General features: G+C 39.3%; 1 protein-coding gene across 1 annotated transcript; it reads left to right on the plus strand.

Moving 5' to 3' along the window:
- Positions 1-2,788: 2,788 nt before the first annotated feature.
- On the plus strand, positions 2,789-8,630 carry LOC125693679 (rho guanine nucleotide exchange factor TIAM1-like). The gene is made up of 2 exons (XM_048945872.1): positions 2,789-3,055; positions 8,004-8,630. The coding sequence occupies exons 1-2, from the start codon at positions 2,966-2,968 to the stop codon at positions 8,628-8,630; spliced, it is 717 nt and encodes a 238-aa protein (XP_048801829.1). The 5' UTR covers positions 2,789-2,965.
- The last annotated feature ends 10,935 nt before the right edge of the window (positions 8,631-19,565 follow it).

The raw sequence follows: 19,565 nt of genomic DNA on the forward strand, positions 1-19,565 counted from the left end.
GCTGTGGTCATCATAGCCTTTTACTACCAAATCAGTAATAGGCTTCAGACAGTGGTATCCCATTGCTGAGTATTCTCTGACTGTGCCCATAACATCCCACAAGCTGTGCCCAGATCCTGCTTACATTTCCATCCCCTAATATATGATGTTAGGGTAGTTGGAATTCCTGCTCTCCACATCTGTGTGTGGCAAAGATTTTACTGGCCGTAACTCCCAAAAGACATCAGAATCACAGTGATTCATCTACTCAGGACTTTCAGAGCCTTTCTTAGAAAGCCCTATGATGTCTTGAAGCTGTAATTTAACAAATCATTCCAAAGAGGTGAAATATGTGGATTCTTTCTTACAAGGTTTCAGCCAGCCCATATGTAAAACACTGCATTGTTCGGTGAGCAGACCAACAGCTGAATGAAACCTCAGAAGGCATGTTATAAAATTTTACTGAAGATTTAGATCATCTTTATAGGCTGATATAATATTCTAATGCTGAAGCAATGACCACAGTGAATCATTTTGTGATTGTACCAGAAAAATGTGTGTAAGCCTGGAAGAGGTTTGGCTGGATAAAGATACCAGCTTGGAAGATACATGAGAAGGAAAAAAAAAATCATTGGCAAATTGTTGTAGCAGTGAAATATTTTAGCCTGAGCAGAAATACTTGTTAGGTTGGGGAAATGCCAAATCTATCATACGCAAAGTCATGCATAGGGGATCCATCCCTAATTTTGGCAAGTCTACCTGAATCTCCCATTGCTTTATATCTCAGAAGTTGCAGGATTGAAGTGACAGCAGAATTCTTGAAGTCTAGTGGTTCTTACAAATGAAATTCTACTTGCTCTGCTTTGACAGATGGCTTCTGTTTATCCAGCATCACTCAAAGTGATTTTTTTCTTACAGCTCTTTCTTGTTCAGTAGAAGACCTTAAACCTGGTTGGACAAACCTATGAAGAATACACTCCAAAAATGCTGGAAAGAACAGCAATGTTATGGAAGAACAGGAGATAAACCCTTTCCTTCATTAATTTCTGTGGTTTAATAAAACATGATCAGTAAATACATTTAGACACACCTAACTAGACTTATGGAAAGCACCAAATTCAGCAAGTAAAGCTTATATGACTTCATTAGAAAACCTAACTGATTCAGGAAAAAAAAGAGTCATAAAATAATGTAAGATGTTACATTGTCTGAAGATTATCCATTCTTGAGTTCAAATGTAAAGCCAAGAGCAGTAACTGATAAAAAAATTCCTATCCTATCCTATCCTATCCTATCCTATCCTATCCTATCCTATCCTATCCTATCCTATCCTATCCTATCCTATCCCATCCCATCCCATCCCATCCCATCCCATCCCATCCCATCCCATCCCATCCCATCCCATCCCATCCCATCCCACCGTACCCTACCTTACCCTACCCTACCCTACCCTATTTAGTATAGGGATGAAGTCCCTCAGTTTCTATGGTTCGGCGTGCTCCTGCAACATTTGGTAAAAGTAGTGTTCAAAGTCTGCCTAGCCTGAGTTGCACAATTTAACCTCTGCTTGAAACCACTGTGGATTGTTGACTCCGCCAATAGAGAGCATTTGCGGCAGTGTAGCTGTGTTCCTAGCAAATCCCCAGTATAAAAAGCCAAGGCCTGTAATGCTACCTGGGTTAGGTTCTCAGCAACATTTCACTCTAATCTTTCACCATGCAGGGAGTGTGAAATGCTACCAAACCAGAACAGCATGGTTTTACTCAGCTTTACAAAGAATAAGCAATCAGTTGCAACTAATGGGGAATAAATCCATTGTGAATTAAATGCTGGGTAGCTGAAATCTGAGATGAATCAAATGACTTGTTTGCCTGTGCGTATTCTTCCAGGGACCAGTCAGTTTCAAAGAAAAATATAGTTTTAGTTTTATCTCTCTTTCTAGGTTTAGTGATACAAATGTCAAATTGCTTTGTGTGCCTTCACTTGTGATCTGGGATAAGTGAGGAAGATGAGAATTGCTTCCAATCCCTATCACCAAGGACCAAACCTCTCTTCAGTAGAATGCATGGGATTCTCTCATAAAGGTATCACTCTAACAAAGGCATCATTTTTCTAGTGACTGTACATGTCAGTTCAAGTACAGCTTGCTGTAAAAGAGCTCTGGAACACATATTGGAGCTGCCATGCTTGCTTCTCTGTGCCCCCATTTATCCTGTTCGTTAGTTAGAACAATTATGGATGTGAAATGTGATTTTGTTTCTGTCCTGACAGATATCTCTCATAGTTCCAAAGAGCTATGGCCAAAACAAGCCAAGATTTTTCTCTACAAGAGTACTAGAAAAACAGTACAATCCGGTATCTTGGAGTGTGATTTGTACATGAAAATGGATACAGATATCTGAAAGCATAGCACTATTAATTATTCTTTGTTTTTGCAAAGTCCTGTTTTTCATTAGCAAATAATTACTGAGGGCATATATCACTGAAATCAAGAAAGTTCTCTATTGTTTTTTATGAGATCAAGCTCATTCAGAGCTTCAGAGTTGAAGATCTGGTGTAGCATAAATGCCAAGTAACAGCTTGAACCAGTGACTGAGCACCTGGTGGGAAGGCAGGGCCAACCCGGGGCAACTCAGGTGCATGCAATGCACCTGAGTGACAGGAAGGGGTGGAACCAGGATCCACCCCTTCCCAGACCTCATTTAAGGGTTGGCAGCGGAAGCAAGAGTAAGATCTTTGCTTACCTGAGGCTCTCTTTCCCTTCTTTGGTTTTGGTGTCTATTGCCACTGTACTTGGGCTTATTCTCACTTGCTGCAGCCTAGGACTTTACCACCATGCTGTTATTGCTGCGCTTTTCATTGTATTATAGTGTTATGCCTGGCAACCCTGATACTACAGTAGAAGATACAGAGGCTCTGTGCTATAAAAATGTATTTGAGTTTATAGCTGGTGCACATTATATACCAGTGCACATCTCTGCCAGGCATGGAGAAGGAGGTATTCTGTAAGCATGGTCTTTGGGAGTTTCCTTGTCAGCATTATTTGGGATCAAAGCATTTGCAACATATTAATCTGGTAAGTAAGATAAAAGTAAGGAGTCAACATTAGTATTTCTGGCTATAAAAAGTTTCCTCTTCTCTCTTTCCACCCCTACACTTGTTTTGGCTCTGTAAAGATAATGTAGCAATCTATACTGTCATCTGTTCTGTTACATCACTTGTGCTGTACTGTATTGTGGCTCCTAAGAACAGAAAATATAATGAAAAAAGGTGTCAAAATCTGGAGTTAAAAGCCAGGTTCTCTTTAAATGTCAAACTTGTTTTGCAGGAGTTTTGTCTTTCTTTTTTACTCTGAAGTTTGTCTCTGAGGATAAAAAAAACCTTCTAAAACCTGTAGCCTTGTTGGCATGATTGGCTTTCTGCATTATTTGGCAAGGGCCAAGTGTGGTATTAATGTGAGTCATTAGGAAGAGAACTAAGAAATGGTTTGTGATTGGCTGTGGTACAATTGATTAATGAAGCGCATAGATTCATCTGGAAGTATTTCAATTTTTAGTCTGTGTTTTTGGGCTTTCAAGCACTCTTTAATTATTCATTGATAATTGATCCTGCTGAGAAGTAAAAGCAAGGAGCACTGCTGACTGTACGGTGAAAATAATATAGATTCATATCTATTTTTTAGTAGCAGAATGAGGTGATGAAAGCAAAAAAAGCCCATAACTCTGGTCAGTGGAAATTGGAGACATTATGAAGTACAGTGACTTTTTTTGTATGAAATTAGTACTTTTGATAATTTGTCTTCAGTCGATCTGAACTATAGTAGACTGCTAGATCGCAGTCCTGGATAGTAAGGCTGTGGCTTTTGCAATTAGAAGGCTACCAGGAAAGGAAGTAAGAGAGCACTTCTGTGACTCTGCCAAGGCACCTTGTTTGTTTGTGTCTCTGAATTCTGTGACCTGAGAAAGATCTGAGTTTGCAATAGCATTTCTTGGGGATCTGGCAGCACCTGCAAAATTTTCCCTACAGTTCGGATCTTCAGTGATTGAGATTTGCTCAACATTCGAATGAGGCTGGGTGCATGTATATAAAGAGAAGGGCATGCCATAAGACCTATTCATTTTTAAGGGATTCTTTTCTCACTAGCCTGGTTTCTGGTAAAATACATTGTCTTTCATCTCCACTGTGTAACAGACTGGGGCTTCCAAGCTAAAGCCTGATTCTTGTTGCCTGCTGCAGTGCTGCAGCAGCCTCCCAGACAGTTTACATTATCAGCGAGGCTATTTCCATGGACTTACTAGCTTAAATGTTTTCTTAGGCTAATGCGGTTATGCTGTTTTCAGTTCTGGGGCAGTGTGGGGGCTTCCTGCTATGTGTGTGAGGTACAGATCTCTTCACCATGTTCTGTGGAGATAGTTGGTCCACTGTTAGTGTCTTTTTTATGCTGATGCACAATTACAGGCATTTTCTCAGCCCTAGCTGACTTAGCAGGACAGGATCCCTATCAAAGGGTTTGCCAGTGAAAATAAAGACATTGGATTTCTAAGAATTTAGGAATGAGGTGAAGTTAGTGTGGGTTGAAGGTAAAATGAGGTGTTTTGTAAATAAGGACTTTGGTGTTTACCAATGCTTGTGTATGGAACAGTTCAGTGCATTTTAAGCCCATTACTCTGCTGCCTTACCAGTCACTTTTCCCCTATTTGCAAATCATAGGGTGACTGAAGAAGATCATGTGTCTCAGAGCATGTGGGTGAATGCAAGGTTAAACATCTTGATTGGTATGCAGGTGAATCTTGTGCAGTCAATCCCAGTGATATCCTATTCAGACAAAAGAGTTGCCAGTTGTGGGAGGAAAAAAAGGGGGAAGGTGAAGGAGAGGCTGTTAAATATGAATTTAATGTTACACTGCAGTAAAAAAAAAAGACTTGGGATTTGATTCTAGTCTGCAGCTGGGTCCCAATCAGATGTGTGGATATGCTAAGCACTTGCCCGAGCGTTCAGGAAGGCAAGAGGTGGGAGCTGAGACCCATAATCCTTCTGTCCACATTCATCATGAGATGGTAGGTGGATGGAGAGAGCCTGGAATTTGGCTGTATCCTATAAAATAGTCACTGTTTCTTTAGGCATAGAAGGGGCCAGATATTATTGACTTTATGTGTATACTGTACTTACATAATGAAGCTTTAACACGAAGGAAAATGTTGTTTTCTTTGCAGAGATGCTGAAATGTGTCCAGACCTGTAGTGTCCATAAATAATACAGCCAGTGTTTTGATAATCCAAAGATGATAATTATGACTGATTTAAAAATTCTTTTCTACATGGAGCTAAGAGCTTAACTGATCAGAAAGTATTTTCATTGGTCCTTTACAGTCAGTCCTACCACCACTTTGTGTGGTTTCACTGTACAGTAGCTAAAAAAAGAGTTTCAACAGTAAGCTGAAAGGCAGGGAAGCTTTTTAGGTTCTTACATTCTCTGAATTTCTAGACCATTGCGTATGATAAAAGGTTGTCTATTAGCAAAGGGCAGGAATTGCATGTTTTGTCAGATTTGGAGGTAGCTGGGTATGGAGTTCCTTTTGAACATCTGGAATATGATGCTTGTGCAACTGGGCACAGTTACACAAAGATGAGAGAAAGGAGTGGATCCTGTTTTGTACAGCAGTTTACAGATGTATACCTAACTGGAAAAAAATAATCACTTTGAGTCATGCAGGGAGTTAATAGGAAAGGGCATGGGACAGGAAACTTCTTGTCTGTAGGCTTTTGGAGGGATTCCAATAACTATTTAGAATCTGAGGTGTGGTAGGACATAAATTCAATGAAACAGCTGTGGATGGCAAAGCATTCCTAAGGAGTTTTGTGTGAAGAGGAGGTACAGAAAGAAAGGCACAGAGGCAAAGGGATGTATAATTTGGTATATTATACTTCTTATAATGAAGGGTAGGTTGGCCACTCTGTTTTCTAGTGTGTTGCAGTACCTGGGTACTTCTGCTTTTCACAGCTGACAGTCACTGAGAGAGTAGTGACGCTCCAAGGTCATTGCACACCGGATGCTGCGTAAATGTAAATGCAATTTATCTTAGAAAGGCAGCAAGATGGTTTGTGCCTCTCAACCTGCCCTGCCCCTCCCCACCCTCCAATAAACTTTTTTAGCAACTTTGACATCACAGAGAGAGATCTCTAATTGTGTTTTTTTTTTTTTTTTAATTTAATTGTGCACAATAAGTGGGTGCAGCATAGCGGAAATCAGCTATAAACTGACTGGGATAATAACCTCATCTGCCTACGTGTAGGTCTGGTCTGCTTTAGTTGTTGCAGTATTCTAAGGTAGCACTGTTATACACACAGATGGGGAGTGCTTCCTCTATATACAGAAGCTTCCAGCCTCCAATAAAGGTATCTTATGTAAAATTTAAAATTTCATAGCCATCAGCTGCTTCTTCCCGTACTATCATTAAAAGCATATATGTTGAACAAATGCTGGCACGGTTTTAAAAGTCTTATGCAAAATGTCCTTTTTGGACACTTTCCCTTAATGTAAATCCTTCTTGGAGTCAGGCACCTTTTCCATGATTTACTGACTCACTGCCTTTACTGGTAGTCATGGAGCCTTCTTTCTGTAGAGTGTGGAACACCTGTCCTTTTAAAACCCAGTCTTTTCAAGATGTTTCAAATTTGTTTTCTCATATTTAAGGCACTGTAAGTTCATAACCACTCTTTCAAATTCTGATATTGCCTTTACTCAGCCCAGGGACCCTATTCTGCATGTTGGGGAATTTTCTTATAATGGATTTCTCATTTAAGCCTTAATTCTCTGGTGGAGCTGTTATTACTGCTGTACCCAACTACTGCCAAACCTAAGGCAGTGCTGATGAATCCAGAATGAACATGGCAATTTAACTCCGTAGAGTTGAAGTTATGTTCCAAATCCATTTTTCTTCTGCAAATGGTACTCTATACAACAGCATGTAATTTGATTATGCCCTACTTACACATTTTGTACTTTGTGACCCTGGGCAGAAGAAGTCTTACTTAAAAAGATCCTACCATCACATGAGGAAAAAAGTGTTGCAGTAATAGGTCAGAAATCGTTTGTGGCTGTTGATATCTCTTATCTATCAGCCTTATTTTTTCCCTCAGTGTTATTGGTCTAGATAAAGCTAGGTAAATATCTTAGACGTGCTGGACTTGCATAGCAACACACCTCTGGTAGCTTTACCTAGCCCCTCACTTGTGTAATTATTAATTTTAAAGCATGATCCTTGAGTTAGATTCACAAAGATCATTTCCGTATGAAAAATATGCTTCCTTTGACAGAGTGAGTGGAATACTGTCTTACTCTAATAAAATACTGTCCTTGGAATCCAAGGAGAAACAGAAACATAAGGCTGAGAGGAAGAAAGCATATATTTTTGTTGAGATTCAGGTATTGCATCTAATTCCTTTTAGGGCTTAAGATGATGATCTTTTTCTCTGCCCTAGTGAACAGGTGGTCTAAAAGAATGTTGAATGTGGTCATATTACTTTCTTTCACCCCAGGGCTGGGCAGTGTGATCCCAATACTAATGTAGTCATTAACTTCTGGCTGTGATTCTGAGGTTTTAATCTATGTGTCTAGTTCTGTCATTATTTATATACGTGTGTACATATGTATATAATAGCACAGTTCTATATCTGCTAGCCTGGAATATCACAGAATCACAGAATTGTAGGGGTTGGAAGGGACCTCTAGAGATCATCGAGTCCAACCCCCCTGCCAAAGCGGGTTCCCTACAGCAGGTCGCACAGGTAGGCATCCAGGCAGGTCTTGAACATCTCCAGAGAAGGAGACTCCACCACCTCCCTGGGCAGCCTGTTCCAGTGCTCCGTCACCCTCACTGTAAAGAAGTTCTTGCGCACATTTGTGCGGAACTTCCTATGCTGCAGTTTCCGGCCGTTTCCCCTTGTCCTGTCTCCACTCACCACTGAAAAGAGTCCAGCCTCGCCATTCTGCCCCCCACAAGTGACTCAAGTGCTCATCCTCAGGAATTCACAGGACCCCAGCTGGCCACCACGAGACAAATCACAGATGCAGATAAACTGCAAAAGGTCATCTGCGAACTTCTCGAAACAGAGCGCACCTATGTCAAAGATCTAAACTGTCTAATGGAGGGATATCTGAAGCCTCTACAAAAAGAAACGTTCCTCACACCAGATGAGCTGGATGTTCTCTTCGGGAATCTGACTGAAATGGTAGCATTTCAGGTAGAGTTCCTGAAAACTCTTGAAGATGGAGTAAGGCTGGTTCCAGACCTGGAAAAGCTTGAAAAAGTTGAGCAGCTTAAGAAAGTGCTGTTTTCCTTGGGCGGATCCTTCCTTTACTACGCCGACCGTTTCAAGCTGTACAGTGCCTTCTGTGCCAGCCACATGAAAGTCCCAAAAGTACTGGTGAAAGCCAAGACAGACACTGCTTTCAAGGCATTTCTGGATGCTCAGAATCCCAGACGGCAGCACTCTTCCACGCTGGAGTCTTACCTCATCAAACCCATCCAGAGGATACTGAAATACCCTCTCCTGCTGAAGGAGCTCTTTGCTCTGACTGATGTAGACAGTGAAGAATATTATCACCTTGATGTGGCCATAAAAACAATATCCTGCTGTATTAATTTGTAGTTTGACTATGTGTTTTTCCATGTTACAAGTAGACATACCAGAAGATCACAACTACATTAAGGCTTTAAGGGAGACTACATGGAAAATCATAGGTCAGTGAGCTACACTGAGCTATACTGTCAGATCAGAATTTGTTTTGTGAAATACAGTGTGTAGCTGCAGCTGGCAACTTCAGGCACAACACTGCATTTAACATAATTATGTGAAGGAAAATTAGATGCACACACATGCACAGTTGTTTCCTGGAAAAACCACTAGCAATGGCACACTTTTTGTGGGCAGATTTCTATCACTGTATTCTGCTAATCCCACCTACCTTGATTAACATCAGATGAGTATAAAGCAGATCTGGTCATTGTCATCTTAATTCAAGTGCTGCAGTGGAATAAGTCTACAACCAAGTTGAGGCTAGTAGAAAGCTCCACTTTGTGGCTGCCAATCTGTGGCCATCTATCCCAGGCTGCTCACCAGCATGCACAGTAACAGTCTTAGTCCTTGGGGTCTGTATCAGCTGAGAGTTCATGCTACCACTTGTAATTGAAAAGGGCCGTTGAAGGAAATGGCAAAAGAGGTTACTGTGGCAGATCTGCACCTTCTGAGAATTTCCTCTGTACAACAAAGATCACTTGTAGTCAAATTCAGGAGACTTAAGGGGGCTTTGAGCCTCCCAGAGAGCAAATTGGTCGGTGACCCATTTCTTCCATTTCATTTGATTGCTTTATTGAGCCAGAATTCCTGGTACCAAGGGAGACTCTAGGGTCTGATATGTCTGATATGAAAAGAGATGTCTGAACCATCCCTTTATGGATGAAGAGGGCATAGTGGCTTGAAACAGTTTTGGCTATTCTTGTTTCCATTAAGAAACTGTGGTAGTACTTGAAGTCTCCCTGCAGGTTTTAAATGGAAAGTTCTAGTTTGTCTGTGTGATATCTAATACATATTATATACTAGACATAACATACTGCTGTGTGTGAATCATCTTATGGAGAGCTAATTCCTCACTGCCATTGTGTTTGTAATTCAAATAGTGCCCAAAAACTAAGAGCACAAATCTGGGAGTGGAAGGTGGCCGTAGGAATTTATTCTCCAATAGATAGGATTTGAGAATTGTTCTAGTATTTCAAGAGACGTGAATGACAAATCTTTGCACTTGTATTTGTGATGCCCATATTTGCTGAAATGTGCATTTACTGGATTTGCTTCTGATGACAAATGTGTCATCTCATTCTCGTTGCCAAAGCATGATTTGTTCTTCATCGGTCCATCAACAATTTTTAAACAAATTCTATTTAAAAGACACTCTGAGAACTCCTAACATAACTACTGCGTTTAGCAGACATTTTCCTTTCGTTTACCTCTTTTTGCACTCTGTCCAACTGCTCAATTCCAGTAAGTGTAGATTGTTTTCACTAACATTCACAATACTGTAACCAGCAACTTCTACTTTGAATGCAATCCTCATTGGAATGCATGAGAAACCTTATATTTATAAGAAAAAAGTAGTTGTACTTCAGGAAAAAATGAGAAGTCATAGTAGATAATAATCCAGTGAGGTCATACACACATAGGAAATTACTTATGTGGTTAAATCTGGTTGTGATCGTGCTGAACCCCAGCTTTGTCAGAAATTCATCATTCTGCTGTCAGAAGCTATGACTGCATCCATAGTAACTTTCTGCAGCAAGCACTGAGAAGGTCAGCAGTTTACAACGAAGTTGGCTGAAAGACCTGTTGTGCGTTTTAGGAATCTAAGAGCTTATATCAGTCTGAAAGTCTAGAAGTTTCTGATTATGCTTAACAGCTAGAAACAAAGATTAATGCAAGTCACATAACAAACATACACTGTCACACTGCCCTCTATTTGTTTACAGCTTCCTCTAATTCTTCAGGACTTACTCACTGATGACTTATCTCAGTGTGAGTTATGGATGCCATCTGCGGTAAATTATGTAAGAAGATTGCACAAGGTGCCTGTCCTGTGACGTAACTTACATTAAACTGTTAATCATAAACCTAGGACCTCTCAGCTTCTAATAGCTCATACAGCTGTTATACAGCCAAATCATCATCTGCAGAGTCTGAAGTTGCTCAGGTCTTGCTAATATTTTCTGGAAGCCATATTTACATGTAAACCAGGAAGAAAGTAAAACCTGGTTTCAAAAATGAAAGCTCTGGGTACATGTAGGATGTTGAATTTTGAAAAAGTAGCTTATTTTAGCAGAGAAATGTATTTATTTGTTATTTTCTGGACACATGACAAATCCTAACCCTAAGGGAAATAATTTGCTACAGCTCAGTGGTGTGTTGTATTATTGTCTGATGAGATTTGTTTGCTATGTCAGTTTTAAGAGCAGTTTATAAACCATTCATGCTGATCAAAACCAGAAGAGCAAAGAGGTTCTTAAACATTCATTACAAGAGATGCTTTATGCCTTTAAACGTAGCCTCCTTCCTTTTTGTTAGCTTGACTTTCATGAACTTTTCCTATACAGATGACTGTAAGAAAATAGTAATCTTTTAAGCTGAAGTTGTGCACGTCAGCTGTACCCATTCCCATAGTTATTAACCGTAAACCAGTCTATAAAACAATGCTAGGTTTCTCTGCATGTGGTATGCTAGTTAGCATTCAATTACACTGTTTTTTCGCCTGGCTTAGATTGACCAGTGACATAAATCTTCAGTGAAAGCCTATTTCATTCCAAGAAATGTGTTTATCATGTCTTTTGCTTTATTAAATCATTTTTCTGCTTTTTTGACATTGTTGTCCTACTAGAGGTAGCTGTTATGCCTGGTAGAGAACTTGGCATTCTGGTCTTAAGGTAAAGGGAGTGGGCTATGCCACCCCAATTCTCAGTTAATCTGGCAGAGTTGAGCACAGTTCTGTTTCTGTGCTGGGGGTACCCAAAGTAGCTAGATTCAGAAATGAAGGATTCTGGAGTTATTAGAAACTCTTGTGCAGTAAATATTTGCAGAATCAATAAGAGGAGCACCTTCCTTTCCTATTTTGTGAACAGTTGGCTATGGCCGAAGCTTACTTCTGCTTTCTGTCTACTTTGCTGGCACATCCTTACCTACCAGCTGTTTGACCAAGTAGCTTAGCTAGTGCCGAGTCAGAGCTGAGCTTCCAAGTCCATGTTTGGGGTTGTTCTTTAAGCTCCAGCCTCTTCTGGCTGGCAGTGGCATATTTTGATCAGCTGCTGGTTGCTGAACTCTGTACTTGATAACATTCTGGAAATATGCTTAAAATGTTGCAGTAGGTGCAAAAGTCAATGTATCACTGTTGATGCCTGTGATTAGTTTATGTCACTGTAGTAATATGGCATGCCACTTTGTTTTCCTCCACTGCAGGCCATATATAGCCTTGTACACTTGAATATGGTCAACAAAACAGAAGGAATTCTATTGCCTCTAAACAGCAGCTGGGTGAAAGGGGAGTGAATCCTGAAGGTATTTGACAGGCTAGGGCAACTTTGAACTTATAATTATCAGAATAACAACCCATATGTGTACTGCCAGTGTCAGGTTGGTCAGTACTCATTATTTCTAGAGTGCAGTTATGTCCTGGACCAATCTGCTCTGATTTCAACTAGGGAAGAAAACGTGGCCTGGCTAAACTTGCGTGACATGCCTTCCTGTGAGCATGTCATTAAACACGTTGCATTCTTTCAAATAATCACAGAATTGTAGGGGTTGGAAGGGACCTCCAGAGATCATCGAGTCCAACCCCCCTGCCAAAGCAGGTTCCCTACACCAGGTCGCACAGGTAGGCATCCAGGCAGGTCTTGAACATCTCCAGAGAAGGAGACTCCACCACCTCCCTGGGCAGCCTGTTCCAGTGCTCCGTCACCCTCACTGTAAAGAAGTTCCTTCACACATTTGTGCGGAACTTCCTATGCTGCAGTTTCCGGCCGTTTCCCCTTGTCCTGTCTCCACTCACCACTGAAAAGAGTCCGGCCTCTCCATTCTGCCCCCCACACCTTAGATACTTATAGACCTGGATCAGGTCCCCCCTCAGTCTTCTTTTCTCGAGGCTGATCAGACCTCGATATGTAAGACTATCTCTGTTCTTGGCAAAAAGGACAATATGTCCTTTGCCAGGTAGCTTGCATTTCCTGTTACTTTTGAATTTGAATCTTCACATTTAAGGAGTTTGGCTATGTGAATGGGACTGTTTTGTACCATTCACTACATGCAAAGCTGAATTGAAATAAGTGTACAGAGGCATATAAAAGGCTTGCATTGAGGTTGAATGTCTCTAAGAGTCAGGGAGGGCCAGAATTACTTAGAATAACTTAAAATAAGTACTTTGTTTTTAAGACAGCTGTTCTTGAAATGGAACAAGTAGCATGAAACTTGGAAGATAGTGTTGTCTTTTCTGGTGTCACTCCATGTTTTCTAAGCAAGTGGTCACACCTGGTTAATGTGTTACTGGCTGTCAAGTTTACTACATTCTTAACTTTTCTTTTTCTAATAAATAATATCTTTAGAGAATGTGGTTTTAAAATATGATTGTAATTCCATGGCATTCAACTTCATTGCAGTGAACAAAAGCAAATATTCCTGATTCATTTTGCAGGACAGAAATTGTTATCACATGGCTATATGAAGTGATAATAGAGCAAGTGATATTCTCTCTTTCGATGATTGAATTTTGTATTTAATAATGAACATGGGTTGTGAATGTGAAATTTGTAACTCTTGCAGTAAGGTGTAGGAGTGTGAGATGGTTTGAAATTCTTAGTGTAGTGCATGTTGTGAACTACATTTGAAAATCTGGTAGTGATTTTTAACACCTATTGTAAAATGAGTTAGATGCAGGAGAACCTAATCAAGATGTATATCCAAAGTATGAAATTAAATCTACTATGAATACAGTTTCCTGCATTCAGGGGCTACACATCCATGAAGCTATCAAGAATCTACAAACATTGTAGAATATAGGCTTCTTTCCCTTAGTGAGAAAGAGGAAGGTAAGATATTCAAGATTCTAACAATAGGCAATTGATGTGTTTTGCAAAATCCTGCTATAAATGTAAATACTGAATGCAATTGAAAATACAAAGGCAAACATGATTACTCATATGCTGTCCATTCATATCAAGTCAGCAAATTATGAGTAATTTTAAACATGGTTTTGAAGTATTTTCTAACCCTGTGAAAGCAAACAAGTTCTTCAACTTCAAGGTAGGTTTGTTTTGATACTGGTTAATGCAGATTGAAAAAAGGTCAGCTCTTTCCTTACCAAGCAAGGAATAGAATGCCGGGGAGAAGGTGGCATAGAAATGGCAGGGTGAAAAGATCCTCCTTTCCCTTAGCGGGGAAGGAGTTGCATTACCTTTGTTTCTTTCTGTTCTTTTCTCTCTCTCATCTTTATACTGTTATCCTGAAAATCTTTAAACTGCACAAACTTTGCTGTTTGTCCTGTGGCTGAAATTTCTCTTGTAATTTTGCTTGTTCCTAGACATCTACAGCTGGAATACACTGCCTAAACAAAGGCTCACAGTGCTGTTCCAGATACCCTATAATGTCATTTGAGATGCCTGACTGTGTTACACAGAACTTAAAAGAAATCTTTGTGCTTCTAGAGCAGCAATGGTTATCCTATGGCATCTTGCGTGAGATTAGATCCTTGCATTTAATCTAACAAATTATTTTGGCACCTTGTGTGGTTAGAGAAGAGAGATGTTGACTTTCAGATGATGACTCTGAGTACCTATCTTAGACACCTGAACAAGCCTCAAATTAATCTCCTCAAATTAATAACGCTTATTTTTGAATTGTGGGAGTTAGCATAAATCTTGCCCCTTGTAATTTTTTGGATTATGGACTTCTAATGTAAAGAGTTTAATAGTGTTGCTGAAATCATCACTTCTAGATGAATTGTAGGAAGTCCAAAGGATGAAACTGGCTAAAAATCATAGAATCAGAGAATAAACTGAGTTGGCTGGGATCCTCAAGGATCATGGAGTCCAACTCCTGGCTCCACACAGAAGCACCTGAAACTCAAGCTGTATGTCTGAAAACTACTTGATTATATGAATTCATATGAAATCATCTGAATTAAGAGCACAACTGAAATTCAGAATGAATTGGTATTGAAGTAAATACAGAAATGCTTTGATTTGGTTACATTCCACCTATTAAAATGTTTAATCAACCAGGGGAACGTTCCAATGTTATTTAAAATATGTATATCTTTTTAGCAATAAGCCATTCCTCTCAGTTTCAAACTGTCTTAGCTCTCGTGTAAGGTAGGTTTGTTGCAGATGTAATGGAGGGACAGTACAGATTAAGTATAATTTTTTTTTTTGAGGTAATGTATCCTATATTTTGTTAGAGCTGCTACTCTAGCAGGAGAGAACAGAAGAGTGTTCATCTCACAATCCCCTCCTTTGGGTTTGACAAGCTTCTCTGTTTTCTTCCAATAACTTCTGTGCAGCTATTTAAGGATATTACTCCCTGTACAAGACTAGCCTCATTTATTACTTAAGGAACGCAAATCTATTAATAGTGGAAATGAGGTAAGGAGGTCAGAACTACAAAGGGAACATGGAATATAACCTTTAGAGTTGTCCCTGTCTCACTTCAATTAGACTTAAAATGATAAAATGATTAGTTTGACATTCTAAGCTGTGGGAAATGTGGCAGTGAAGTTCAGTGTCACACAATTTCCAGTGCCATTTGAATGTCTGCAGCATGATTTTGAGGCCAGGCAGAGTTATTCAGCACAAAGCTCCTAGAGGGAGGAAAGGACTATGTATGTCCCTGCCATGTGTCCCAATAGATTCATGCAGGATGTGGGGTGAACACACAAATCATGTGCCAGAGAACTTGCATTGTAGTGCTAGTGGAGTGCATAGTATAATAAAATCTCAAATTGAAACTTGCCCATTTATACAAATGTAACTCCTTGCCTAATTTTATGTGACCTGTAACTACTTTAAATATTTAATCATCATTACTAATAAAAGTTCCTCATAGTAGTTTCAGGGGGTTCTGTCACTTTGCAACAAGTAAATTTCTTTAGCTTTAATTTAAAAACCTAGAATCCATTATTTTTAGTAGAAGGTAAATGACCAGCTTTTTGGGTTAGAGCTGCCAATAACAGCTTTGTGACTGAAAAGACTGAAGGCATTACCTGGTGATGATCCTACAAAAGTGAAAAAGCCTTTGCAAAGTAATCTTCAGGGTATTAGGCCTTAAAAGTGGAGTTTAATCAGAGTATGAATGGCTCATTAACTGTCTAGTGGGCTTGGTCTCAAAAGTGATTTCCAGATTCTTGGTATTTTTGCACACTTGTATTTTAAGTATATGCAGATTCTAACATTGTTCCCTTAGTACTAGAAAATCTTGTGTGAATGACCACAAGGTGCTGAATTCTGTGTATTTACCCTATGTTTCTTCCCTGAGATTATTTTTTTACTCACTTCCTTGCACATGTAGGAGTATACATGCATAGTATCTTTCTTTGGATTTCTTTTGTGTTCTTTTCGTTGACTACTTAATGATGGTGTTTGGTTTGTTGATGATCTTTGGCCCACAAGGAGAAACACATCTGCTCCAGAAAGGCTAGAAAATAGAATTTGTTTCATTAAAATGGACTTATGACAACACTTGCTAGGATTTATTAATAAGGTGTCAAGGTGTGAAAAGTAATTAACAGATGAGATATACAATCTGCTGGAAATGTCTCATGAAGACTTCGAGGGTGTTTTTTGGTTAATAGTGATGAGGCTAGGTAAGAGATCATCTATTGTAAATACTGTAGGGTCTGAAGAAACAGGAGTGAAAGGAGTAAGAGATCTGTAGATACCCCTGAAATTCACTTCATTGCTGGGCCATGGCAGCAGTTGTGTGAAAGACATTGGTGACTGCACAGAATCACTCTTTCAGCAGGCTGCTCTGCGTCCCAGGACTCTGTGTCTTTCTACCTCTACTGTAGAGAGAAGGTTAACTGCACCCCCTTATTCTAAAGATTCACTTGAGAATGCTGATAGTTAACCATCAAAGCAGCATGGTGTTCCTAGTCATACTAAGCAAAATAATATTTGTTTCCATTGTAGATCTCAACCTGAACAGCTTATATAATGCATGATCCAGCAATGTATGTTACCAGTAAGATATATGGTGTTTTCCTGATACAAATTTTCAATCATTTTTCATTATTTAGCAAAGCATTTTAGTAATACAGACGTTTTGTCAGGTCTGAATCTGCAGAGGTCTTGAGGTCCTCACAAAGCAGAACTTCAGGTGTGAATTGCCTACTTTTGCTTCACAATATGCTATTTTTTTATCATGAAATTAATATGATCTGATACTACATACACTGATTTCTGACATTCAACATCCTTTGAAAGGTAAGTTAGCAAAAAAAGATGATAAATTGTTGTAACTTTTTTCATTTTTCTATTTGTTTCCACAAAAATTGAAGCAGATTTCACTGTTTCAAAATTCAAAGCATTCTGATTTCATTCAGAGCATTGAAGAGAGCTGGTTGAGGCAGTTGATCCTCCTCCTCTACTCTGCCCTGCTGAGGCCACATTTAGAATGCTGTATCCAGTTCTGGAGTTTCCTGTTAAAGAAGACAGGGTTCTCCTAGGAGTTCAGCACAGGGTCACAAAGATGATGAAAGGCCTGGAGTTATCTCCTGTATGAGTAATCTGGGTCTGTTCAGCCACAAGAAATGAAGACTGAGGGGGGAATCTGATTGATGTTTATAAATATCTAGAAGAGGCCAGGCTCTTTTCAGTGTTGCTTAGCAATAGAGGAGGAAGTAAAGGCCTAAAACTTGAATATGAGAAGGTTCTATGCTAGCATGCTGAAGAACTTCTTTATGGTAAGGGTGATGGAGCACTGGAGCACGCTGCCTGGAGATATTGTTGGAGTCTCCTATGGAGGTATTCAAGACCTGTCTTGACACCTACCTGTGTGACCTATTGTAAGGAACCTGCTTTAGCAGGGGGATTGGACTCGATCTCTTGAGGTCCCTTCCAACCCCTGTGACTGTAAAATACCTGACTTTTGTTTTTAATGTTAGTGAATGAAATGACCTTAGCCTTATCCAGCGAGTCTTTTAATATTTCAGGAAATCGTAACATTGCAGAAGATGTATGTGCAAATTATCTGAGGAATGTGATGTTCTGGGGGTTCTGAATGTTCTCATGCTTCAGAAATATTGAATTGGAGCATGAAACGCAGAGTTCTATCTTCATACTGTAGTTCTTTCAGTTTATTGTCACTTGAAGGTTTTTTCCCCTGTCATTTCCTACATTCAACTACTGCAGCTGAAAACCTGCTTTACACATAAAAGCAAACTTAGAGAGGTTGCAGAAGCCTGATGGTTTGATTCTGTTAAGGTTGAGATTCAGATTAACACTTGTTCTGGAAAAGTTTGCTAATGTTTAGAAAAGAGATCAAATACAAAATTGCTTCAGTTCTGTGAATGAGAAATTCAGAGATTGCTCTGAAATGTATGGAAAACTGTAATTTCTATTTTAAGAGTATGAGATTGCCTAATGGACTTTGAGGGCAGTAGAAAGATGCAGTTGAGAAGATAATATATAGCATGGTAGGGAAAATGTTACTTCTCTAAAACTTACCCTAAAACAAAACATTATTTGTTTTATATGTCTATTGCTATTTCTGTTTGTTTATATTGTTGTTTCCATAGAAGTGAGCTTGTCACCACATTTGAAATATAACCCTTGAGGACTAAACTCTGCTGTGGAAAAAATTTAAGTATTATGGCTTTAGGATGAAATGTTTTCAGGTGAGATCAGTGCTCTACATCTGAAATGTGTTACAAATCATTAAAAACAGTACTATATGAAAATATGTAATATTTTTAATGATAAAATCATGATGCATTTTTTTGGTCTTGTTATTACTTCCATGTTTCCTGAGGCCAGGACACCTGATTACATTGAATTTTCAAAGAATCTTGTCTTGCTAGTGAGGTCTCTCTTTCAGCACGTAGCTGGAGTGCTTCAAAACATCAGGAAACACAAGGTCTAGTCATGGGAATTTCCATATGGCCACTCTGAGGTCACTTCAGAAAAAAAATTTCTGTGTAGCATGCACTGGGACAGAGTGTAGTGCAGACTTGCTGTGACAGCAAGAGATTTCCCACTGAGTAGTGATTGCACTCATACGGTTTATCTTATAAAAGCCGGGAAGTTTTGACAGAAGGGCAGTATGGCAGTTGCGTTATGTATGTATATCTAAGCATGTGCATATGCGTGTATGTATGTAGTGTAGCCCTGGAAAACCTACTGCTCTGAGTGTGTGAACAAGCATATGCATAAGTCTTTGCTTATCCAGTGACTTTAGTCAGGTGGAAAACAGTGAAATCTGCAGAAATATTGATTATGAGTCATGAATTGTTTGAGTAATGATTGCTTTTTTTGGGAGAGGATTGTAAATTTGACCATTGGCCAGATTATCCTAACTTGCTCATAGTCCCCAAGAGAGCTGCATGAGTACTTGGTGTAGTGCATACTTCTAATCCATGGTCCTGTTTAAAAATGTGGAGTTGAGCAGAGGGTTTAAGTTTCCATGGAATTTAACTTTTATCATGCAACTAATGTTTTATGTGTATGTTAAGTCACATATACATGTATAAGATACTGAAGTTCTTGAAACGTGCTGTGGTTTATATAAATATAGTGGCCACTAATACTACTTATGTCATAAATATCTGTTGGAGAAAATAAGATCTTAATTCTTACTGCAATTTCTTGGAAACAAATGCTACTGTTAAATCCTGGAAGATGGGGAAAAATGTATTTCTCTGATCTTCTACTGTTAGTAGATAAGTGACACTAATGCTGTTGTTATCCACCATTTTGTTGAATTCTAATGAGTAAAGATGGAAGAGTTACTGACTTGGTAAGCTGAAAACAAACTTTTTAAGAGTGAGAGTGATACAGTTATTGA

The sequence above is a fragment of the Lagopus muta genome, chromosome 5 (assembly GCF_023343835.1).
Source record: "Lagopus muta isolate bLagMut1 chromosome 5, bLagMut1 primary, whole genome shotgun sequence".
In the NCBI taxonomy this organism is placed as follows: Eukaryota; Metazoa; Chordata; class Aves; order Galliformes; family Phasianidae; genus Lagopus; species Lagopus muta.